General features: G+C 38.0%; 3 protein-coding genes across 7 annotated transcripts; 2 read left to right on the top strand and 1 right to left on the bottom strand.

Annotated features, from left to right (window-relative positions):
- Positions 1 to 2,228, top strand: LOC103446260 (cation/H(+) antiporter 4-like). The gene is made up of 2 exons (XM_029109295.2): positions 1 to 870; positions 1,104 to 2,228. Exons 1-2 carry the CDS (start codon positions 1 to 3, stop codon positions 2,226 to 2,228), a joined length of 1,995 nt encoding a protein of 664 aa, XP_028965128.2.
- Positions 2,229 to 3,654: 1,426 nt separating this feature from the next.
- Positions 3,655 to 11,018, top strand: LOC103446219 (pre-mRNA-processing factor 39-2). The gene is made up of 12 exons (XM_008385300.4): positions 3,655 to 3,886; positions 4,064 to 4,149; positions 4,245 to 4,474; positions 4,649 to 4,816; positions 5,135 to 5,501; positions 5,595 to 5,738; positions 6,681 to 6,833; positions 6,940 to 7,056; positions 7,494 to 7,574; positions 7,756 to 7,905; positions 8,154 to 9,914; positions 10,602 to 11,018. Exons 1-12 carry the CDS (start codon positions 3,832 to 3,834, stop codon positions 10,686 to 10,688), a joined length of 3,399 nt encoding a protein of 1,132 aa, XP_008383522.3. The 5' UTR covers positions 3,655 to 3,831; the 3' UTR covers positions 10,689 to 11,018.
- A 1,164-nt stretch (positions 11,019 to 12,182) lies between these two features.
- On the bottom strand, positions 12,183 to 19,377 carry LOC103446261 (uncharacterized). 5 transcript variants are annotated; one of them, XR_011572033.1, is made up of 10 exons: positions 19,299 to 19,377; positions 18,473 to 18,535; positions 17,538 to 17,666; positions 17,240 to 17,442; positions 16,608 to 16,735; positions 16,269 to 16,380; positions 15,414 to 15,929; positions 13,881 to 14,218; positions 12,943 to 13,608; positions 12,183 to 12,567 (listed from the first exon to the last, which is right to left on the bottom strand). XR_011572033.1 is itself a non-coding variant. In XM_029110272.2 (9 exons), exons 4-9 carry the CDS (start codon positions 17,403 to 17,405, stop codon positions 13,450 to 13,452), a joined length of 1,419 nt encoding a protein of 472 aa, XP_028966105.2. In that variant the 5' UTR covers positions 17,406 to 17,442; positions 17,538 to 17,666; positions 18,473 to 18,535; positions 19,299 to 19,377; the 3' UTR covers positions 12,183 to 13,449. The 5 variants fall into 5 exon arrangements, 4 of the variants coding, with proteins under 4 accessions (XP_028966105.2, XP_008383569.3, XP_028966106.2 ...); XM_029110272.2 differs by having other exon boundaries at positions 12,183 to 13,608; XM_008385347.4 differs by lacking the exon at positions 19,299 to 19,377 and adding an exon at positions 18,885 to 19,254 and having other exon boundaries at positions 12,183 to 13,608.
- Between the last annotated feature and the right edge of the window lie 6,264 nt (positions 19,378 to 25,641).

A 25,641-nucleotide genomic window follows, 5' to 3' on the forward strand; every position in this document is an offset into this window, starting at 1 on the left:
ATGGACGTCGGATTAGTATATAAAACCGGAAGAAAGGCCATCTACACCGGTGTTTTAACCTTGATAGTGCCTCTAATTGCCGCCACTGCAACCCTTCTCATCCTCACCTTCCAGTGGTCCTTACAAGCCGAGGAAATTGTTCAGCTTCTTTTCATAACATCAATGCACTCTCTGTCTCCGTCCCCCGTCATCCATTGCCTCCTCACTGAGCTCAGAATCTTAAACTCTGAGCTCGGCCGGCTCGCATTATCATCGGCACTTGTCAGTGACCTCTCCAGCATTTCACTCACCGGTGTTTCAACCATAATGACAGTCATGCAGCAAGATCCGGATAAGCCCCTTATCGACTTGACGATGATGATAGTCTTCACCTTGTTTGTTTACTACGTTTGTCGTCCAGTTATGTTGTGGATGGTGAGAAAGACACCGGAGGGCAAATCCGTTAAGGACTCGTACATATCAATAATCCTGCTGGCTGTTTTTGGATCTGGATTGATTTCCCATGAAGCTCGTCTGTCCATTGTAGTGGGCCCTTTAATCTTGGGATTGGCTGTGCCAGATGGGCCCCCACTGGGAGCTACACTGGTCAGAAAGCTTGACTTTATGGTCAATAGGGTTTTTATGCCGGTTTTTGTGACGACGTCCATGATGAGGGTGGTTGTACATCAGGAGGTGCCTGATGGTGACCAAACGGCAGTTCGTGCCACAGCAATCATCACTCTTGTGATCTTCTTGAGCAAATTTGTGGCCTCTTTGGTGACTCCTTTGTGTTGCAATATGCCTCTCAAGCATGCTGTGGCACTAGCACTCGTAATGACCAGCAAAGGCGTTGTCGAGATAGCCGCATACACCATTGCTAGAGACACTTGGGTACGTAAGTTTAAGTTTATATAAATTAATAATACATACATGTCGATATGGTATTACCAATCTAGTCAATTTAATTATAACATGCAAATACTTATTTTAATTTAATTTAATTCGTAACAAACTACACATTATTATTGTCACACGTTCACGCATTTGCATGTTCATCTTTATAATTACTAATAGGCAGCCTTACTGATATTAATACTAGTTCCCATGTTTTTCCTTATGCGCAGGTTATTGTTCATGGGGTCTTTAATTACATGATGTTCACCGTCGTATTTAGTGCAATTGTCGTGCCACCTCTTGTGAAGCTCTTGTACGATCCTAAGATAAAATACGCCGGCTACCAACAAAGAAACCTTATGAATGACAAACCCAATTCCGACCTACGAATCCTTGCGTGCATCAACAGAGCCGATAACACCCCCGCCATCATCAATCTTCTCGACGCCGCGTGCCCTACTCGAGAAAGCTCCATCACCCTCTACGTCCTTCACCTCATCGAGCTAGTTGCCCGAAGCACGCCCATCTTCTTCGCCCACGATATACACAAAAGGGACCTCTCCAACTACTCGTACTCCGACAATGTCATCCGCTCGTTTACTCAGTTTATGAGAGACAACGATGGAGCTGTCTCCGTTAATGTATTTACAGTGGTCTCTCCTCCCCAATACATGTATGACGACATATGCACCCTCGCGCTGGACAAGGACACGTCGCTCATAATCCTTCCGTTTCATCGGAAGTGGTCGACCACTGACGGGTCTATTGAGTCGGAAAACCAAAACGTAAGGGATCTCAATCGTAGGGTACTTAAAATCGCGCCATGTTCGGTTGCCATTCTTGTGAACCGTGGTCACATAAGATGCACCAACTCCTCAGCTGAAGGGTATAGAGTTGCGGTGGTTTTTCTCGGAGGGAAGGACGATAGGGAGGCGCTTACTCTCGCGAAACGGATGGTGAAGGACGCGTGCATCAGCCTGACGGTGATTCATCTGGTGGACGCATCAGACCACGAGGAGAGTCACAACAAATGGGAGTGGGTGCAGGACAATGAGATGTTGAAGGAAGTAAAGCAGAAGAGTATAGGATATGTGAGTTACGTGGAAGAGAATGTACAGGATGGGACTCAAACGACAAGGAAAATACGGTCGTTGATGGACGACGATGAATACGACCTGCTCATCGTCGGGAGAAGATATAAGGTGAAAAGCCCTCAGACGTTGGGTCTTGAGGACTGGAGTGAGTTCCCGGAGCTTGGGGTTATCGGCGACATGCTTTCCTCAGCGGACTTTCGCTGCAAATCTAGTGTGTTGGTGGTTCAGCAACAGCAACAACGTAGTAATGTCACTATTTAGATCAAATTTGTAAATATATGACGTGATTGTTGATAATTAGATTGTTATTGATTAACGTATTTATTTTCTATTGTTATGATTTGCAAATTTAGTTTACCTAGCATTACTCATAGTATTCTAATTTTTTTTCTTTTTCCTTTTGGAATATGCTCTTAAACAAATTATAGGCTGAAGCGATATTTTTTGTAATTAATAAAGAACAAAGTGAGACTCAATTTTTGTTTTAAAAAATAATTTATATGAAACAAGTACATTAAGTTTGTGGTATTTTAAATCAATGATGTGATGCATTTAGATAAATTGAAACGTAACAAGTTTAAAAAATCTCACTTTGTATTGTCAATAGTTTCGTATGGTCAGGCAAAATGGAATTAAATGTGACTTTTGAATTGAAAGAGATGGAATTGGTTGCTTCAATATTTTACCCTAAAATTTGTAAGTGGTTTCTGAATTAGGTGAGGTTTTCAATTTGAGCAATTTGTACTATAAAAAAATTTAAAATTGTATTAAGTGGGCTTTTGATTCAAAATGGTTTTCTAAACTACATTAAAAACAATATTTGATTACTTAAAGATGAGTAGGTTATACTCAAAATTATTCGTTGTCTATTTATAGAACTTCATGTTTATAATTAGAACCGTTCATATTATAAATCACCCTATAAAAATCGTCTCTGCAAGAAATCAATTAAAACTAAGGTCGTTTAGTTATTAAACTGTTTAAAAACAAATGAACGGTATTGGTAAAAACATTACAAACTGTCTATGTATTTGCTATAATAGATTAACTAAACAACCTTAGTTTTAATTCATTTTAATTTATTTTTTGCAGAGATGATCTTTACAATGTGATTCATAATATGAATGGTTATGATCATAAGCACAAAGCTTTGTGATTAAAACACTAAGAGTTTTGAGTAGGAATTCCTACTCATCTTTGAGTAATCAAGTATTGTTCCATTAATAAAATCTCTAAACCATATTAATAGAACTCTCTTTGTTGACTAAAAGAAGGTAAAAAGGACAATTTTGTCTTCTACCACAAAACAAAATGATGAGCAGTAGAGTAAATTTACGCAAACTAAATTTTACCCTTTTTTTTAACCCTCGCCTAATAGTGATCCTAAGACCATCTCCAAATGAGATGTCAAATAAGATTAAAAGACATTCAAGTGTTCTTCAATGGATATGTCATATATGATGTGGCATGTGAGTCATTTGACTCATTGCTTTCTAATTGCCTTTTTTGACAGCAAACAAAGAAGGTGACAAATATTTTTAATTTAATTTTTTAATGCAGGAGTCTCATTAACAACCAATAGAATACAAACTAAAAATTTTCAAACTATTTATTAGTTTCTTGTAGATATGGTGTCTCACGTGAAAACCAACGCGTTACTTAACGAGTTTATTGACGAATTTTTTTCGGATGACCGGAATATTTCACCGAACAATCTTAATTAATTCGTTGAATCGAACCATCGTAACCAAATACCCTCCTTCACCTCCATCGCCTGTTATCAGCCGTCTCCTCCCTATCAAGCCTCGTTAGTCGCTACCTCCCCCTCCCCTCTCTCCGATCACATTCATCAATTTTTTCGGCTATGCGGACTTGCAATTGCGAATCGGAGCCTCAGCCCATGGAGTCAGACTCTCCAGGTAAACGCGCTCTCTCTCTCTCTCTCTCTCTCTCTCTCTCTCTCTCTCTCTATGCACATACACACACACACACACACACACACACACACACACACACTATGGTTCCTCTAGGGGTTACTCTAGCCACTGTAAGCTGCTTTCTGAATGCTGAAGTAATGCACCGCTCAAATTATTCAGCTTTTCCGTCGGATGATTTTGATGGAGTCTCTCTCGACTTTGATCACTGGACTTCACTCATTTCAGAGATGGAAAACACATATTCTGTAAGCAAATAGCTTTCTTTTCTCTCTTAATTTCGTAAATTTTCATAATTTTTATGCTTTATTTTTGTGAATTTTGGCTGTGAAATTGTGTGCAGGATGACATCGAGAAAATATCCTCTGTTTACGACTCTTTCTTGTCCGAGTTTCCGCTCTGCCATGGATATTGGAGGAGGTATGCCGATCACAAGACCCGCTTATGCAGTGTTGACAAGGCTGTTGAAGTTTTCGAACTGGCGGTGCAGGCAGCAACTTACTCTGTTCCCCTTTGGGTGGACTACTGTAACTTCAGTATGTCTGTTTTCGAAGACCCGTCTGATATTCGCAGGTAATATCAAATTGATTCCGTAACAAAATTCAGCTATAAATTTTGAAGTAGTTGAATCATTGATGCGCCTTTTCGGTTATAGTCATCTGAACTAGTAGAAATTTTCAGCTCTCTTGCATGTTTTTAGACAGTGTTTATTGTTTGCAAGTTTAAAACTTTGAAATTCTTGGACAGATTATTTAAACGAGGCATGTCGTTTGTTGGAAAGGATTACTCATGCCATACTCTGTGGGACAAGTACATTGAGTTTGAGTATTCTCAGCGGGAATGGAGTTCGCTGGCACAGATTTACATCCAAGCTCTAAGATTTCCTACCAAAAAGTTGCACCAGTATTATGAAAGGTATATCTTGCATTGATTCGTTGGAGTTAAAAAGAAAAGGGGAAACCTTTAAATCATAGCTCTCGATCAAGTTTGTGCTCTTTCGTTATAATTTCTTATTGTTCAGTTATTACCATGTAATTTTTTGAAGACCTTGTTTGCATGGTAATCAACAGTTTACCAGAATGTGTGGTTTGCTGTTATAGTGGATTTCAACTGACGTTGATTTTTTTTTATGCTTGCGGAGTGTAACATTTACAATTTTGTGTCTTTTTTGCCCTTCTAGTTGAACCACTTAGATGTTATTCTTACAAGGCATCAGTTTCATTTTCTCATCAGTTTGAAGAAGTTGGCTGCCTTGTGTGAAGGGGAGATGAAATGCCAGAGTAATTCTACTGAAGATTTGCAATCTGAAGCGGTGGTTGGTAGCGAAGTCCCTACATTTTATACGGATCATGAAATTGCCCTTGTTGTCAAAGACCTACTGGATGCAGAAAATGGCTTAGACAGGCATAAAGCACTGGAAAAGTACTTGTATACTGGAAAGCAGTTGTATCAGCAAGCATGTCGGCTAGAAGGAAAAATTGGTATTTATGAGAGCAATATAAGGAGGTCTTACTTCCATGTGAAGCCACTTGATGTGGGTCAGTTGGAGAATTGGCATTCCTATCTGGATTTTGTTGAGATGCAAGGGGATTTTGATTCGGTATGGTTCTACAATTTTCTTTTGCTTACGTGGCCTTGGCCCCTTGCCTCTCTTTTATTGTTATCTGAATCCCCTTTCATCTATTGTGTGTAGGCTGTAAAACTTTACGAGAGATGCTTGATTCCCTGTGCTAATTACCCTGAGTTTTGGATGCGTTATGTGGATTTCATGGAAATTAACGGAGGAAGAGAGATTGCAAACTATGCTCTTGACCGAGCAACCCAAATTTTTCTAAAGGTATTTTTACTTGAAACTATGCATCAAGTTTTAGATGAGTTGTATTTTGTGCTACAATGTTTTGATTAGTCAAACACTAAAGACCATAACATTGGGAAGTTACAGTATAATTGTCTATTACTGGTTCTCTGAGGAATTGTACTGAGTTGTATTTTTTGGTGTATCATCTTTAATAATTGAAGTTGGAACCTTCATAGCATGAAATGGACCAGGAGATGAGGCACTTGTCTTGAGAATGTGAATGTTGGGACATGTCATGGGCTTTCCAAAAATACTAGATCCTAAACTTGTTTGGCAAAGATGAACTTTTCTGTAGCATTTACCTATTCAGCCATCACATAATCAACTCTAAAACTAATTGTTTTTCCTCCTCAAAGGTAGTTATAAAATAATGACTTCATCGGTCACCTTACTGGTTGCCAGGCAATTAAAGCCAAGGGTTTAATTTTCTTTTGTGTAAGGAACTAAGGATACACTGGAAACTCATTATGGATAGGATTATACAAATTTCTTTGGTGATAAAACAATCATTATACTTGGAGTAATCTCAACTGTCAAATAATTTCATCATGCATCATGTTGTGGACAACTTCGAGCAGTACTATTTTAAATTTTCTGTACTATAATTTTTTCTCTAGAGGTCGCACTTGGTGCGATGGCAAGTGCCTTCGCCCATGAGCGGTAGGTCTCGGGTTCGAGACTTGGGAGCAGCCTCTCCATAAATGGGGGTAAGGCTAGCCGACATTCACCTCTCCTAGACCCTGCGTAAAGCGGGAGCCTTGTGCACTGGGTACGACCTTTTTTATAATTTTTTCTCTAAAATCAGTGTTAGCAATTGTGTGACAAGTTTATGATGTTCTCAATTGCTGCTAGGATGCCTTGACTCGATTACTTTGTACATGACTGGAGATGTTTATGGCCATCCTCATATGTTCGTTGCAGAGAGTGCCGGTGATTCATCTTTTCAGTTCCAGGTTTAAGGAGCAAACGGGAGATGTATCTGGTGCCCGTGCTGCTTTTCTTCATTGCGATACAGAATCAGATTCTTGTTTTGTGAAGAATGTTATGTCAAAGGCTAATATGGAAAAACGTATGGTATGCAATCAGCTCTTTCATCAATTAAATGAAAATATTACTCGTTCTTATTGTTTTGATTAAGAATGAGGACCAACGCAAGCTGATGCTTTTCCTACATTATCAGGGAAATATCACAGCAGCTTCCAATATATACAAAGAAGCGCTAGAAATGGCTGCAGAGAAGAAGAAGATGCATGCCCTTGCTATTTTATATGTTCATTTTTCTCGACTTATATACATGGTACGTAATATATAAACACAGGAAAGTCCATATCTGCATTGGGGTGATAGCAATTACTTGCTACAAGATTTGGTTCCAGTTTCAACTCCCCCTCTATTTCAGTTTAAAGTGCTTAATGCCATTTAGGCATATTTAGTAAGTATCCATGTTTTATTATAGTATTTATTAAAGAAAATGCAGCTCTCCTGTGCTTATAAAAATATAAGTCCACGTTCCAAAAATGATTTGGTTTGTTGTATGGATAGGCAAAGTAGTATGCAGCACACAATGTTGGTCCTTTTATGAACTCGTTGATATATGAACTTCTGTTTCTCTATATGCTTGCATTGTCCCCTTAGTATTTGACTTTTGAGGAGATTTTCCATTTATTTATAGTACATGAATGTGGTGGCTAACTTTGATATGATTATCGACATCTCCTTGCTTTCCTGTCACAGATGACTGATAATGCAGATGCTGCCAGAGATGTCTTGATGGATGGCATCAAACACTTACCTTATTCCAAATCACTTCTAGAGGTATTTCTCTTCTCTTAGTACCTTATGAATATTTACATTTCCACATCATGAATGGACCTGTTGTGGAAATACATAGTCTGAATCTATGCTTCAATGTATTAAACCTTACTCATTATATCATCATGATAAAAGTTTAACTTCGTTACAGAAGTGTAAAGTTGCTTGATTGATATGTCTTCAGGAGTTGATAAATTTCGCAAGTATGCATGGAGGGAAGCGACACCTAAATGTGGTAGACTCTATTGTCGCCAAAGCAATCTCTCCAGAGTCAGGTGTATCTGATGGTCTGAATGCAAAAGATGCAGAGGATATTTCAAGTTTATATTTAGAGGTGAAAATTTCTCTTTTAACTCAATTTTATGTTGATACTGTCATTTCTGGTCTTTGGAAAAATAATAGATTGAGGGGAAAAGGTGCTACGTGTTGCTTTCTGCCTCTCCATATTGTAATTTCTTATAGTACGAGGGAAATATAGTATGGTGGTTCGGCAATTTCACTAACCTCTGGGAAGACTGTAATTACAGTATTATGCTATTTCATCAGGTTCTTTTGGTTCTGACTTGTATATGATGGAAACAGTTTGTTGACCTTTGTGGAACCATCCATGAAGTAAGAAAGGTGTGGACTCGGCATGTACGACTGTTCCCATTCTCTACAAGGACAGCTTTTTTCCATCAGAAACCTACATTTAGAAAACCTTTGGAATTGGCTAGACAAATGGAGGAAACTCTGGTCGCTATGCCTCAGCAGCCATCTGGAGATTGTAGTTCTGACTCCTTGATTGTGCTCCCATTGCATGACACCGTTGACGGCAAATCGTTATTGCCAGACAATCATAGTATCGAGTCTGGCCAGGAAGGAACTGATCATACGTTGGACCAGGATATGCCATCTCAGGGAAGTCAGCTTGAGCAGATTACCTCCGACAACCTTCAATCAAGCCAACCTGAAAACATTCAGGAAACACGGAAACTACCATCTCCAGAAATTTCAAGAGAGCAACCAACACAACCAAGAGATGATAAACCCGAAGCAAATCTGTCATCTGTAGGTTTAGTAAAAGTGGAACAGGTATCTTCAGAAAATCCTGAGGAGCCCAGAGAAAATACTACTGAACCAAAGGCATCATCTGTTGAATTAGAATGTCAAGTTGCTGAAGGGAATGAAACTGTAGAATCTTCACAAGAACGCACAGACAGGAGCGATGTTCATCGAGAGATTGACAACAAGCCTGAACAAGACCTGAAGCCACTGTCATTGGAGAGTCTTTCTTTAAGCTCCCAGGAGAATACAAATCCGGATTCAATACCCTCCATTTTTCACAAGCGTGAAACTTCTCAAGAAACCAATACTTCAAATGAAAGGAAGCTAGAGAGCAATTGCAAATCTAATGAAGACTACAGCCCAAGAAATACCAGAGCTTTAGAAACAGCTGGAAATGAAGTGGTTAGTCCTAAGCCAATGCAAATGCCTTCTCAGCCAGCTGTAAATAGTTATGGTGACTGGCGTCAGAATAATCATTCCGGTAAAGTTCGTAGAGATTCCAAATTTGGCTTTCGGGGACGTCTACAAAGAAACTCATATCAGCAGAAGCCACTTTCTCCTAAAAAATACCCACAAGCTGAAACGGGTCGTCCAATGCCTGGGATTCTAGGTCAACCCCCTCAACCTTTGTCTTCACAGAGCTCGCAAATTAAGCAAGGCAGCCAGGATCATAATCGATATCAAGCAGCAGCCACTCCCACTAATGTAATGGCACCTAATGCTTGGCCTATGCAGAATGTACAAGCACCAAATTATGCCTCTTCATCTCAGCCTCAGTTGCCTGTCCAATCTGTTCCTCCACAGATGTCCCAATCATCCGTTTTAGGCAACGTGCAGTATGGCATGCAGAACAGCCAAGCATATAATGAGATGTGGCAGTATTATTACTACCAGCAGCAGCAGCTGTTTCTTCTACAACAACAGATGCATCAAGCACAGCAGCAGCAGCAGCCGCAACAGCAGCAGCAGGTCTTGTTGCAACAGTATCAGCTTCAGCAGCAACAACTTCAACAATATTATGCTCAGATGCAACAGCAACAATCTTATCAACAGCAACAATTGCAACAACTACAGACGCAACAGCAATTTAGTCCGCAATTCCAGATGCAACAGCCGCAAATTCAGCAACCTCATCCGCAGCCGCAAATTCAGCAACTTCATCAACAACAGCAACTTCAGGAACAACATCTGATGTACTTGCAGAAACATCAGCAGCCATTACAACAACAGTCCCTTATGCAGGAGCAGCAGCAAAATATCCCGTCCATGATTCAGCGGGACAACTACCACCATCAGGTATGATATTTGCAATTGTCTAGATACTTGTTAAAATTAAACCGAAATCATTCCAAATAAAAACCACTAGTCAAGGAAACTAGGTGTTAGCTAGGTGCATGATAAAAATTAAACAAGTATAAAAATATCCTATGCATCAAATATACTATCTTGTGTAACTTGCAAGCGAAATAACAATTTCGGATTAAAGTAACCCATAAGGGGAAAAGGATAAAGAGTTAAGAGGTATGACAATTTGAAATTATCACAGATGCATAGGCTTCTCCTATTTTTCTCCCCTCTTCCCCAATTTTATAGTAATGCCAGTGTCAAGGGGGAAGACAAAAGTTAAGAGATGACAATTTGAAACCGTCACATAGTTATCAGGTCATCATTTTTTATCTCTCCTTATCGGCACTGAACGTCCAGCCTTGCAAACAGTTGTATCCTATTATTAGTTATGAGAAACAGAAATAACTGTGAAGACGTTATCAGCATGTTGGAAAACATCATATGCTTCTGATTGTGTTAAGCTAAAAGCCTGAGGAATTAGTTTGCTTTGAAGCTACAACTTGATGATGTGAAAAACGGTGGTGCACAATCCACTGTCCAAAATATCCCCTGACATCTTTAAATTTAAATTATCGATGTCTCCCCAGTTCTAACAAGCATAAATTTCATTTTTCCTTTGGTTTTTGGGTTATGTAGGACCAAGCCGTCATGCCACCAAATAATTATGGAACAGTTGCATCTTCCGTATCTCCCCAAACTCATGAAGAATGTCCGCAGAAGTGAAGGGAGATACCATCATGGGCAACACAAGCACGAAACCCGGTTCACAAAACCCAGCCCCCCTCTGGAACTCAAATGTTTGAACGTAATCCTGTTGCAACGTTAACTATAGCACTAATGCGACGCCTTGTTGGTATGGTCATGGAATTCTGGTGGGTTAGTTTATGCTTTAAAGGGTATTAAATGACAGTGACGGGCTCTTCTCAGCCAACAGAGGCTGGCCCTTGTATATTGAGCCATGGTTTTGCGTTGCAAATAGCCTTCAGCCATGAATTTGTCGAATTTCGATGCATGTTAGTGATTTGTTGTATTGCATAGTGAACGTACAATCTATACCTTCGTGTGGTTATTACCGTCAAATCATTCATGCGCGTGAAAGCATGAAAAATTCGATTAGCAAGAATGGCATCATCATTTACTCGACATCTTTCATGCAAAGAGTCATTTCAAATTTCAAGCAGAATAACGGAAGATAGGTGTATTAAATTCCACCCTTTTCGGGTTTTACGGAATTATTTTTGCATGTATGTTAGAAGACTATGATTGTAAGGAAGGAGCCGAGCAGTGTTGCTATTACCGCTCACAGGCAAAAACCAATATTTGGACATAGGCAGCAACAGCGGTAATCCGCCGGTTGAAGGATAAAAGAAAGGGAGTTTTAACGAAACACTTTCAGCATTGTTCACTTTTAATGAAAACCACATTTCTACCTTTCCCTGGTACTATTCACTACATATTTATTTGTTATTTTTCATTCAAACTAAAGTTTTTTTTGGACTTTTCGTTAGTTTTCTTTAAAAAAAGGGCGACCACCGGCTATGCTTTGATTTATTCAAGATAATCATAGCCATTGGTTGGCAAGTATGAAACAAGCAAATGAAGAGGGAAAACAAGCAATTGAACAGAAAATAAAATGATTATCGAAACATGAATTACACAACCACCCGCCTCGAACGTCACTTGAAGGAAAATTCTATGCTTATATAATACAAGTCTACACAGACTCTCAAGAAATAAGTAGCAACACAACTCGACAACTGACTTACATTACCAGAAAATGCGTTAGTGTTCTCCGCATGACCTGCAGGCAACGCATGCAAATTTGTGAAAGTGCAAAAGACAAAACAGGCAGAAGATCAAGAACAGCAGTGTTAGTCAAGCTAATTTAACAACCCAACTAATCTCTCTGATATTCGAACCTTTCTTTCAACAGGATAGCAGCAAACCTAAGCAGGAGGCCGATCCCGCTGATATTCATACATATCTTGATCCATCAGTACATGCATTATCTTTGTATGCATGAAGAAAACCACCACCTATATTCTTAATGCAGGTCATCATGAATTAACACAAGCATCCTCACGACGACTTTCCAAACTTTAGATGTCAGTCAGTTAAGCATCTAATAACGAGCATGACACAAATCCGTTTCTCAACCTGAACTTCCTACGCTACCATGTCCTACATATAGTTAATCAGAAAAGAGGTGCATCATAATTCCGAGAGCAATCTTGAATCGTTGTATATAATTCACTTAAACATACAGTCTGATGTATTATTCACAGGTTTTGAATTCCTAATCAGAAAACAAAACTGAATGCCTAATCTGATTTGATGCATAGTCAGATTACTTCCCCTCACATTTCCTTTCAAGCTATTTTGAATTAAATCGAGCAATGGATCTCCGGGAAAAGAAAATAAAACTAAAACTAATCTCTAGAACATGGTAAAAACCAGAAAAATTCAGTCCGTCAAAGCGTACAAACAAGTCTTCTGGGAATATGATGCCATGTAGACATAGGATGCACAAGTAGTTTGTCCTCCTCTTTGTGTTCCTCCCAGTTTCTTGTTTCTCATCCAGAAGGGCCAAACCTTCACAGAACTACAGAAAAGTTCTCAATTTCATTATCATACAGTTCATTAGAAGTAAGACTTACTTTTAAGTTCAGAAAGTATTCAGCGTCGTTAATTATTATGGCATTTCCATTTTCGTTCCCAGTATAATTGTTTATGAACTGTAAGAATTTATTTACTAGATATGCAGTATCACAGGCTCAACCTGAGTTTTTACAGTAATTATTACTTCCTTGACTATCATTTGAATTTTCAAATTCAAATTACTCAAAAATGACATTAGAATTCAGCGTTTGAATATCCTTGATAGTAGAGATTTATGAGGATGGCAATAAGATAGTTAAGGACAAATAGGCAACTTAAAATTGTATGATAAGGACAAATAGGCATTCCTTACCGTTACCTTGAAACAAAAACTAACAAACTATTCTGCAGTGTTGTCAGCTGAAAGGAAGAAAACAAGGAAACAAGATCGAAGAGCTGACAGCCAACAAGGAGAAGAAGATTTAATTGCATAACTAAATCTCACGAGATCAAGTGAAAATAAAGTGGAGCATCCCAGTTAAAGAACAAGATTGTATAGATAATTTCCCATGTGTACACCCTGATAAGCAAAACAACTTAAAACTGTACAACAAGGATAAATAAGACTTTCCCTACAATTACCTTTGAACAAAAATCAGACAACCCATTCCACAGTGTTGTCAGCTGAAACGCAGAAAATAAGGGAACAAGAACCAAGAGCACACTAACAAAAGGTAAAGTAAGACTTTACTAGATAGCTATTTATCTCATGAGCTTAAAAGAAAAAAGAACGAGGAGCATCTAAATTAGAGGCCAATATTTGCTAAAAAAATATGAGAGAGGCAAGAAGCTTCTATATTCAAGCAAATGAGAAGGCAAGTGACTCTTATTCCATGTTACCGAATCTCTTGGCAATTATAGGACGAACATCATCAGCATTAACCAGGGTCTCTAAGAAGGGAAGTAACGAAATCAAAGCACTATCGGACGGATCATCAAACCAACTCTTTATTGGAATTCCATTGTTAACTTGCAAGCGGAAAACCTGAAATGGTCAAAAGAGAATAAAGGTAAAACAATCAGTTTATCCGGTAATAACAATGTTCATTCTTCCAACTTTTTCTCTCTCCTCTTTTTTTCATCAGTAATAAGACCCGTTTCAAAAACATAAAGAATACTGTTTCGTCATAAGTTTTTATCTAGGCCAAAAAAAAAATTAATAATAGAGAACAGCCAATAGAGTGGAAATGCAAGAAACAAGGCGGATGAAAAAAATAAGTAAAGTCCAAGCAATTAACACGAAAACCCGGGATATACCTGGGGAGTATTATCAATTATGACAACTTTTGCAAGATCAACACCCAAAACTGTCAAATCTTTGGTGTAACTGCCATCTGAGAAAATGCACGATTCACGATAAACTCGGCGAGATATAAACTTTGCATATGGATCCAATACATCAAGAAGTTGCGCTGCATATATGCTTTGGCTGGCAGTAAAAATAACGACTTCAAACATTTCTGCAACTCTCTCCAAGAAAATTTGGAGGTAAGGCCTCCGTTTCACATATACCGTGTGCTCCTTCATGTTGAAAAAGACGGTAAATGTGAAGTCTGCGTCATCTCGATGGTCCAATGTAGAATGAACCAGTGTTTCTGCATGTATAATAGCAACATTACTTTTCAGCAACCTATCAACAACATATTTCTCAAATGAATCTCTAAAAATTCACATTGAGATTAAACTGAAAAATCTCTAAGTAGAAGATTGGATCTGCGGAACACTAACTGATCTAACCATGTCAAGGGCATAAAATTGGTACAGTGGTCTGTAATTGTATCCTATCATTTAAACCGTATTTGGAAATAGTATTTCTGAATGATTAAATATTTTCCCACGAGATCAGACAAAAGTTAACCAAACAGAGAAACGAAAAAGGAAAACTAACATTCTTAGAGGCTTGGTGTACTGTATTCTAAGCCTGAATTTTGAATACACACACTTACATATATACATATGAATGCATTAATGTGGCCATGAAGGGGCAAGCACACAGTCACATATACACATGTGGGCTTGTTCACGTGCAAGGTATAAACTGAAAGAAGAGATTTGCTTGCTAGACAAATGCCAGATTGTATACGTGGTCTCTGTCAGCACATATAGCCAATATTATACCAATCCAACCACAGGTGCGATATAAGCACTATAAATGGCATTTACAACTTGTCAACACATTTGAGACAAAAATTAACTAAACTGGGTCATCATTATGAGCACACGCACACAGAACTAGAAATATATATAATATTAACATTATATATGTTATCAAGAGATAAGGTTTTCTTGCACGCCTATGTGTAAAGAGAAAGTGAATGGGAGCTGCCAAAACTTCAAACTAAACAGTTGATAGAACCCTATATGTTACAGACCGTAAATAGGTAACACAAAATTTTGCAGAATTTCAGTAGTAATGCTGCTATCTCGTTTTCATAATTTTCAACATTACGGGTTTCAATGTTGGCGTGTAGACCTTTTGTTAATATACTTTTTTCATGTAGAGCTCAGGACGAGTTTCTCTACCAGTAGCGTAGATCAAAGGATTTGATGAACTTGTTGAGGGAACTAATGATTCAATATATATTCACTAAGAAATTTAAAGAATATTTGTCATTTAAGATAACATTAAAAAGTAAAATTTCCAAAATTAGTGATAAAAATGGACCAACTGGTCTAAAAAATATGCCACATGTAACATTAAATGATCTTAGTAATATGTCAGGGGTAACATTAAATGATGACAAGATGGCACATAACCATATGAAAACACATACGTATAGCATTGCTTACCATCCAAATCAAGCACAAGTGTTACAGACTTTCTTTTTGAAGCTTCCTCAGGCAAAATGTTGGGTTGATAGTTTGATACCACATCTGATAATTCTGGTAAGTTTTTTATAAACAACTGTGGATCAAAGGACTCTGCCTGATCTGAGTCGGAAGAGTTGACAACCGTTTCCTGGTTGCAGGGGCTTATCTGACCAATTCCCAAATACATTCCAGCACAATTTGTATCTACCATGGCTTCTTCACATGATTTGTCATCATTAGTATAAAAATTACTGCTTCTGATTGTGTCTTCTAGGAAAGGCAATACCATGTATTGCTCAGACACATCAAAAAACATATTTGTTTCAGCATATTTGTAGTCTGGAAAGTAATTCATTTCACTAATATCATCATGAAATGCATTCTCATCGAAGGGTAAGCTTGAAATGATCATATCAGAAATATAGAAATCTGATACATCGCAATTTCGATTATTACATGAACTTCCGTTATCATCACTGTCACCAGTTCCTAACCCTGAAAAGGCAGGAAAAGATTAGCATACTAGATATTTGTCAGAGAACACATAACATTACTTAAATGACAAGGAAGATTAGATTATTTATTCAAAGCACACTGTCCACCTAAAAGTGGTTGAATTTTGCTGAAATAACCTATATATACTGAATAAAGTTCGAGGATATATTTCCACGTGGTTCAGGGCTAACATATACCTATCCTATTTGTTCCTTTTTTAATTGTAAAAAAATAACAGAGAAGGGGTTGTCTTTCCAACTTTGGCTGGGGTGTCAATGGAAAAACGAAAAATACTCAGTAGATTCTCTACGTATTCAATCAACTGAGTCTAAGGCATACCTGCATCAATGTCAGCATTTGGTTCACTATTTTGTTTGCCGTTGACTTCACCGGACTCCAAAGCAGGAGAGAAAATCGTCTCTAAGTTTGATGGGCAGGCGTGAAAGGAGTCCTGAAATTAATAAATAGCCGTTGGTATACAAGCTTACAAGAAATTCTAAGGCCCATAAGGTGCAATTCTAGAAAACCTTGAGCAAGAAGACAAAGATAAGGAATAATGAATTTTCATTTGCAGGGTAACTGGAACATCATGAAATGAAACGCAATACACCGAAAGACATCCCATAATGACAAACTGAAAAAATGGTACCCACAACACTATAACTTCGAAATACTTACCATTCTTTTGGTGGAAGAATCACATGACTGCTGCTGAATTTGACCAGTTTGTTCACCCAGAAATTCCTGATGTTCAGTTGCTTCATCACTTCCAATTTCTATAGTAGAAACTTGTGTGCTTGAAGAAACTATGAGAATAATAAGAAGCTCTAATATTAATAATTAAGCAAAAACTTAAGATGCATAGTGCATGGATTGTATCAATGTCCATTGTATGCTCAGTGAGAATCATAAGAAGTGTTTGAATATAAGCATTTTACACAATCTTTAAAAGTCTCAAATTACAAAAATAGAAAGCCAGAGAGCTCAAATGCATCGAGAACTAACACAAACTTTGGATGATTATGATTCTGAATTTTTTTTCTTCAGACTTTGCTTAGCAGTGCACTGGGTACGACCCTGCGTAAAGCGGGAGCCTTGTGCACTGGGTACGACCTTTTAGACTTTGCTTAGCAGTGCAACCTAGTATCATATTTTACAATATTACCCACAAAAACTTGCATGTAATATTGAAATCTGGATAGTCAATATTAGATAGCTTGATCACGTAAATACAAAGATACATGATGGAGTATTTACTCTAATGCTATATGATAGATCAAACGTCAACATCTTTCTGTTCAGTTTCTTACCCTCCTGACAATTTTTACAAGTGTCAAAATCTTCTGTATGTTCAGATTTCCTAGCATGAACACATGCTTTCTTGGAAATCACACTTGACCTTTGACATACACGAAGACAATTTTTTTCTCGTAAACATCCTGTGCTTGATTGAGCCTTCATTTTGAAAGATGGCATTTGAACTGTACTTGTGATGTGCACCACAATCTTGACTCTGTCAGGAAAAAAAAAATCAAGATAAGAATATAGTAAATGATACCAATCTCCATAACAATGGGAACCATGCAGTACAGAAATTAAGCAACATACAGTTTGTAGTGGGATCAACGTATCTCTGTCTGGGTATCTAATCAAAGATTCATAGTAGTGATGATTAGCAATCTAAACTCCAAGTCTTCTGAAGTCTTAAAAAACTGTACCAAACTGTCGCTCATGTATCTGTTCAGGAAGGAAAAAAATTAAGGAAAACTAATGAAAAGGGCTTCAAAACTTTGAGTTTTAACGATAAGGACAAAATAAAGGGTAAAGTGAATAGTACCAGGATTGACTTTTTAGTGTAAAAATGTGGTTTTTCGTTACAGTGAACAGTACCGTGGGCTTTTCGTTAAAACTCCCAAAAATTTAAGGCTCATCAGCATGCAAATAAAACTTGCACACCAATGAGCTACAAATGATAATCAGCAAGTAGGAAAAGCAACATTTCACCTAGGAAATTGGGATATGAGTTGATTAATTACCAAAGTTATCTTTCCCACAACAATCAGTAACCATGTAAAAGAATATGGTAATTAACTGCTGATTCTCTTACATCATATGCTGAGCCATCCATTCAAAGCACAGTATTCAATAAATCTACATCCAAAATTGAACTTTTAAAAGAAGATGCTGCAGTTTTCAATACAACCATATATAGTTTGTTTCTCCTGTGTGACGACAACAACGTAAGACACCTTTTAACGTCAGGGATCACTTTGATGGATACCATCCAGTCAACATGATCAAACAGCTGCAAGATGTGCATTCACTACATCCAGCATTTAAACATCCACGTGTTTAAACTCCCTTTTCTCATCCGGAAAAGAGAAAAACTTCCCTTCTTTCCAAATATAAATTCACAAAGATACTTTTCATCTCAACTTCAAGAAATGAAACCTAATTAAGTCAACACAATGAGGTATCCTAAACAAGTAAAATAACCAAACAAACAAGGCTATGAACAAGGCTATTCAAATTCCCTTACTAACCAGAAAGCTTTCATGCCATGCTCCAGCCGCCACGACACTCCCACAGCCTCCTTAGCAACCCCACTGTTCCAATAAGCATAGAAAAGTCAAAATTATTGTGATTGCATATTTATGATTATGAGTTCTATGAAATGACTAGGGTGTCCAAACATGATATATGGGAATCAAGAACAGAAGAATCCATCCAAAATGGAATTTGACCTCAAAATTTACAATACCATCTCGTCGGAATCTAATCAAACTCAAACGCCGAATCCAAACTATATTAAAAATGCAGAATTTCTTCTTCAAAAACCTTATTTCGTGGGAAAAAAAAGAGTACGAAATTCAAAACTGAAAATTAAAGCACAAACACACACGCATACAAACATCGAAAAATGATTAAGAAACCTAAAAAGAACATACTCATTACCCCAAAAAGGCACAAAATCGAAAGCCCCTAATTTGAAAGTCCGAAATGTCCAAGTAAAACCTCAAGATTTGAAGTCAACCAAACCAGTTGACTCATTACCAAAAGTTCTAAATTCTAAAACCCCATTGACCAAACAAGTCTTCTCAAATCGTATAAGCATTTCCTCCAAGGAAGAACAATCAAAACCCACAAACGAACTTAAAACCCTAAACACGAAGCTCCAATGGCAGTTGCACCCAGTTGAATTACCAAATTCACACACTTTAAAAAAAAAAAGCAATTGAATTCAAGCAACAGGAACTGTAGTTAGCTAAATTAAACTAAATTAATAATAATAATTTTAATAATAATTATACTGAATAGTAGAAACGAAAAGGTGAAAAATTGAAGAGGAAAATAGATAAAAAGAAATACCTGGAGAAAGCTGACCCTCTCTCTCTCTCTCTCTCTCTCTCTCCTCCTCTTTAAGACTCTGTTCTTCTCTCTCTTAACGGTCAGACAGAGGTATTATGTCAGCTTCACTGGGATCACACGGACGGCTCTGATGGGATCTTCGCTAAATAATTGTGGCCAATAGGAGCGTGCCACGTAATCTGTGGAGCCAGCTCACTATGACGCGTTGACACGTGCATTTTTACGGAAACAGAGAGAGCTGTGTTGGGTGCTTGGTCTAAAGAGAGAGAATCCTAGCCCGATCATGAAAATCCAAGAGATTCTCACATCCGTTTATTGTACATTGTGCGTTTAGTTTTCGTTAAGTACCGTTTATATTCAATTTTAAATAAAAAAATTTATAATAATTTCTGACCGTACGATGTATGATTGACGGATATAGTTTGAGGATCTTCAAAATTCTCACAAAGAATCCGACAAGAATCCTCACTCCTTGGCAAAGACCCCTATGGTAACCCTCTTTTTGGCTCCTATGGTAAAAAAAAAAAGAAGGCGAAAGTTGTTATTTAGTGCTTCAGTCTAGTAGTATTTTTCTTTATTTGTAACTGAGATGTTGTAGGTTTGATTTTCGCCAAAAATGAACTTGAACCACATTATTGATCGTCCATTGTGAGACTAAACTCACCCACTCCCCTTTAATGTAAACAATATCGTTTGTTAAAAATAAATAAATAAAGATGAAATGCTGACTATCTTATCAATTGGAATTATAATATAAATTTTAGGTATTATTATTTTGGGAATTTATTTAGATATACTAGAACTCATTTATTTGATGAGATGAAGAAAGTTTTAGGACCCGAACAGTTTGTAATAACTTATTGAATTAATTTTGGTTGATCTACCCCTTATGTTACCCAAAAAAAGGTCAAAAGCAAGGGAAAAATAATAATTCGCTTGATAAAATTCTTTTTCTTTTTAATGATTTTAACATTTTATGTGTGACTAGGTATCGTAAAATATTCAATTTAAAGTGTAATAGGGTTAAGAGGAGTGCTAAATTGTCGGCTTTTTTCCTAGGGTAACTCTTATTTATGCATTTTTGTGGGTTTAAAATCACATTGATAAAAAAAATAAACATTATATGATACGTGAGCATTGTCATGATGTATATGATACGTGAGCGCAGTCATATGACATGAGAAGAGTAGCTACAAATTACAATGGCTTCCACCATTCCATACACAAACCTCAACAATCATTATCCAAATCATAAGAGCACTTATTTCTTCTGAGCACGAGAACTAAGAGATATGAACTTAAAAAGAGAAATACCATTATATATAGGGAAATGTTATTAGCACTCCAAAAATCTCATTCTACATTCCTCACAAGTGTATTTTTCTTCAAAATATAGAAAGTTTGGGGTGTAGAATGAGATTTTTGGAATGTCAATAACAATTCCCTATATATATACTAAGAACAAGTTATTTATAAGTATTTATTTGCAAAGCACATCTTTTAAGTAGTGTCACCTAATCGTCAAATGCAACAAACAACAATAGTTAGATTTTATTTCATTAAGTGAGGTTAATTGTACAAATTTTAGAACATCAACACTCTTAATTTTGTGTTAAGTTTTATGTGTAGCTTCAAATACTGTATATCTTTTTATCGTTAAATACTTCAATATTTAATATTATTTCTACATATATGCAACTGACAATAGCACCCTTCAATAAAGATCTTTCTTGCCAACTAGCTGATATCGCGTGTTCTTGGAGTTAGATTTCTGCGGTTGTGAAGCATATGGTCTGCCCACATGTTGATATTGCTTTTCAAATCACGTCATTGTCCATTTGATTGGATTTAACGTACGAGGGCTTGATTATTTGTTCCTAAACCACTTATCAATTCATAAAGTATACCGTATTTAATTCAAGACTCAGAATTTTTTTAAAGAGTAATATTAGGTAATTTAAAATTTTAAATCAAATTCGCTAGTCATGTAATGTATCATCAATTGAAAATTAGCATTTGCTTACACATTTTGTGTGCATGAACATATTTTTTTTAGAAAATGAGAAGGGGAGAGGGAGAGAGAGAGAGAGAGAACGTGGGGGGAGTGGAAGATTTTTTTTTATATTTATTTTAATATTAAAGGTATTTAAACATCACTTGTAGGTGAGACTTTAATAAAAAACAGTAAAATTTGGACCTGTGAAATTACATTGTTGCCCATCAATTTTTTTTTGCATGATAGAAGACTAATTTGTCTTTTCACCATCTTTTAATTGACAAAGAGGGTTTCATTAATTAGTAAAGATAAATACAGTAATTAATATTTAAATAATAATTCAATTACAACAATTACGTTATTCCTATCTTAACCTTAAAAAATAGGAAAAACTAATGAAAATGACTTGAAAATTTTGAGTTTTAACGAAAATGACAAAATTTTGCAACATAAGTGAAAGTACTAGTTTTTTTTTTTTTTTTTTTTTTTGAGTGGAAACACACTTCATTGAAACAAGACAGGATCAACAAAGCAGCAGCATGAAAGCCTACAAGAGGCTAACAACAGAGGCAGAGCCTGAGCAGGAAACAACAGTGCAAGGCTTACAAATAATAGGACACTTCCACCTTGTGAAAGTGTCACCCCAGCACCGAAAAAACAAACGAGAATTAATGTGGACAAGGGAGGCCGTCATTGTTTAGGACGAATACCAACAAAGACGGGGGTCGAACAACCCAAACAGAATCACTTATCTCCGACAAATTATGCAATGCCAAAACGTGCGCTGCTTCATTAGCTGATCTCAGAACCCAAGACCAACGACAACTCTGAAAAGAACTCCCCAACAATCTAATCCTTTCCAATGTAGGGGAAGCCTCCTAGTTGTCAACAACAGAACTAGAAAGATAAGAAATGACTTCTAACGAGTCCGATTCGAAAATGACCTTCTGAAAACCAAGCTTCAACCCTAACATGCACCCATGAAACAAGGCAAGGGCTTCCGCAGTGATGGCAGAGGGAGCACAAATAGGGTAGCACGCAGCTGCTATAAATCTTCCTTCAACAGCACGCACCACCACCCTAGCGAAACTTCGTTGAGTGACCATCGACCAGCTAGCATCCACATTTATCTTAAAACAAGGATCAGACAGAGCACACCAAGAGGCAACCCGAGGAGCCGAAGCAAAACTCGTCACTCCACACGGCTCCACGCTAGAATTAGCCTTCAAAAAAGAACTAAGTGCAGCTGGAATTTTTAGAAGAATTGAAACCGAGTTCAATGGAACCTTATTAAACACAAAATCACAACAAGCTTTCCAAATGAACAAACAAGTGAAAGCAATGTAAGATTGGACCCAATTTCTGCTTAAAGTCGATCCAAACGTTGGCGAAAATACATCCTTGCACCACCCACCCCACGAAGAAATAGCTTCACCATCCACTTTGTAAGAGAGCGCGCCGCCAAACCAGATAGGGCGAACCCAAGTACAAAGGAGGAAGATGTGCTCAAGAGATTCATCCTGGCACAAACAGATATGACACACAGGGGAAGGGCCATATTTATGGTGATAGAGAGTAACACGGGTGGGAAGCCCACCGTGAACCGAGATCCAAATAAAGTGTCGGATCTTAGGATGCACCCCTAGCTTTTATAAATGTTTCCAAAAAATATGAGGGAGTTGATTAATTAAAGTAGGGTTAAACCCCCTCTCATCCACAGCACTGCTTAGTAACCAATTGTACCCCGACTTAACCGAGTAGATACCCTTCTTGTTCAGAGCCCACACAAGTCTATCCTTACGACTTAAAACATCAATGAGAGTAGCCTCAATAGCCTTTTGATCCGCTTCAGAGAGAAAAGCTTGCAAAAAACCAATATCCCAACAACCTGATATCGGGCATATTAGCAAAGAAACTCTGAGATTTGGCGATACACTCTGTTGTCCCATAGGCTTCGGGTGTCCCGAAGGAATCGAGGGCAGTCACCTATCACTCCAAACCTTAACATTTTGCCCTCCCATTATTTGCTAATGGGAACCCTTATGAAGCAAATCTCTAACTAAGAGAAGACTAGCCTATGCCCACGAAGCTCGACCTCCTTTTCTAGCCTCCCAAAAAGAACAGTGAGGGAAATAGCGAGCTTTGATCACATGAGCCCATAGAGAATTTGGTTCAATTACCAATCTCCAACATTGCTTCATTAGTAAAGCTTTATTGAATTCTTGAAAATTCCGAAAGCCCAAGCCACCCCGAGACTTTGGAAGCCCAAGAATAGACTTATGAACCCAATGAGTTTTTCGAACCCTATCCTTGCTCCCCCACCAAAAATTCGAAACCAGAGAATCTAGTTCCTGACATACAATGGCCGGAAACTTAAAAATATTCATTGGGTAAGCAGGAATGGCTTGGACCACAGCTTTAATTAGAACTTATTTCCCCGCTCGAGACAAAGAATTTTGTTTCCAACCTTGGAGCTTCTCCATCACGCGCCCTTTTACATAGGCTAAACCTCTTTTTTTTTTAACGCCCCCATATAACCGGGACACCCAGATAAGCACCCGGGTTATCAACCACCTTCATACCAAGGATATTGCCCAAAAGAGTGGAGTAGTCAACATGTACATTTGCTCCAAAGAAAACACTCGACTTATTAAGGTTCACTTTTTGACCCGAAACCTCACAATACAATTCAAGGAGTTGGATAATATTGCGGCAATTCTTCTCATTTGCTCTCAGAAATATAAGAGTATCACCCTATTATGATCCTCCGCAAATCACTACAAAAACCCATTCTTTCCATAACCGCATCAAGAAAATCCCACTCCACCCTATCATAGGCCTTTTCCATATCAAGCTTTATGCCCATCTCGAACTTACCTTTAGCTTTTCTACCTTTCAGGAAGTGGAAAAGTTCATAGGCAATCCTAATACTGTCCTGAATTTACCGACCCGCCACAAAAGCATTTTGAGTCGGGGAGATCAGATCTGGAAGAGTCACCTTCATCCTATTTGCAAGAACTTTTGATAAGATTTTGTAAGAATAGTTGCAGAGACTGATGGGCCTAAACTGAGTGACCGTTTCCAGATTTGGTACCTTAGGGACAAGCACGATATGGGTGGAATTCAGGGAACCCGGGTTAAGCGGCTCCTGTAGAAGCACCCAGATCATTTTGTTAACACTTTCCTTAACAACCTCCCAAAACTGTTGATAGAAGATTCCCTGAAAACCATCCGGACCCGGGGCTTTCAACCCCCCCATTTGCATAACCGTTGCCTTAATCTCTTCATCCGAAGCCGGCTCAACTAGCATCAGATTCATCTCCGAAGAGATTGTGGGATTAATACATTCCAGAAGCGATCCTCATTCCCGTGGCCCGTCGGACTTAAAAAGCTTAGTAAAATGATTAACCACCAACTCACATAACCGGTTTGGATGCTCCACCCATCGCCCATGTTCATCCTTCAGTTTAAGAATTTTATTTCTTCGACATCTTTGCAGTGTGGATTGATGGAATAATTTGGTATTTGCATCCCCATCCCTTAACCAACGAACTCTAGACCTCTACTGCCAAAAGCATTCCTCCTGGGCTCGCAAATCATCAATCAGCCTAGACTTCTCTTGAATTTCCCCAAAGTTTGAGCTCCAATCATTTTGAAGATTGTCAAGTTGATCCATAAGCATATCAATTTGCTGCAATCTCCCCTTGAATTTCCGATTACTCCATCTAGATAAGTTAGATTGGCAATCTCTGATCTTTTTCACCCATTGCCTTAGAACACCCCCATTCAAGTTACGAGCCCAACACTTATGCACCAAATCCCGACACTCCTCATCTTTTGCCCAAAAAGCCTCAAACTGAAAGAGCTTTCTACCTTTTATTCCATCCGGAACAGGCATAACAATGATCGGGCAGTGGTCAGACGCCATAATTATACCATGCATAACCAAAGAATTGGACCATATGTCATGCCAAAGGCCATACAATTTCGAAGAGTGTATAAAAGTCTCCAAGTATCTTGGTCGATTATACAAAACCGTAGCTTCACCTGATTTCTCGTGGTCCCAAAGGAATTCATTGAAATCTCTTCCACATAGCCAGGGAATATCTGAAGGGGTAAAGTGATTGGACATCCATCCCCAAAAAGCATCATTTTCAACTGCATAGGAAGTTCCATACACCTCTATAATTCGAATTCATTGTTGCTCCCCTTCAAATCTCAACATAGCATCAATCACATGTTTTGAGAAGAATAAGATCTGAACCTCTATCGAATCGACCCACCATAAGCTCAGGTCACCCGCTCTACATATTGGAGGCACATTAAAGCCATTCAAGAACCTCATTC

Source organism: Malus domestica, chromosome 10 (genome assembly GCF_042453785.1).
Source record: "Malus domestica chromosome 10, GDT2T_hap1".
Classification (NCBI taxonomy): Eukaryota; Viridiplantae; Streptophyta; class Magnoliopsida; order Rosales; family Rosaceae; genus Malus; species Malus domestica.

Coding starts and splice junctions, on each gene's coding strand:
- LOC103446219 (XM_008385300.4), top strand. CDS start 3,832: ATGCGGACTTGCAATTGCGAATCGGAGCCTCAGCCCATGGAGTCAGAC. Junction 3,887..4,063: donor CATGGAGTCAGACTCTCCAG/GTAAACGCGCTC, acceptor CAAATTATTCAG/CTTTTCCGTCGGATGATTTT. Junction 7,906..8,153: donor TTTCAAGTTTATATTTAGAG/GTGAAAATTTCT, acceptor TGATGGAAACAG/TTTGTTGACCTTTGTGGAAC.
- LOC103446261 (XM_029110272.2), bottom strand. CDS start 17,405: ATGCCATCTTTCAAAATGAAGGCTCAATCAAGCACAGGATGTTTACGA. Junction 16,736..17,239: donor TTGTAAAAATTGTCAGGAGG/GTAAGAAACTGA, acceptor TTATTCTCATAG/TTTCTTCAAGCACACAAGTT. Junction 13,609..13,880: donor TAATTGATAATACTCCCCAG/GTATATCCCGGG, acceptor TGACCATTTCAG/GTTTTCCGCTTGCAAGTTAA.
- LOC103446260 (XM_029109295.2), top strand. CDS start 1: ATGGACGTCGGATTAGTATATAAAACCGGAAGAAAGGCCATCTACACC. Junction 871..1,103: donor CCATTGCTAGAGACACTTGG/GTACGTAAGTTT, acceptor CCTTATGCGCAG/GTTATTGTTCATGGGGTCTT.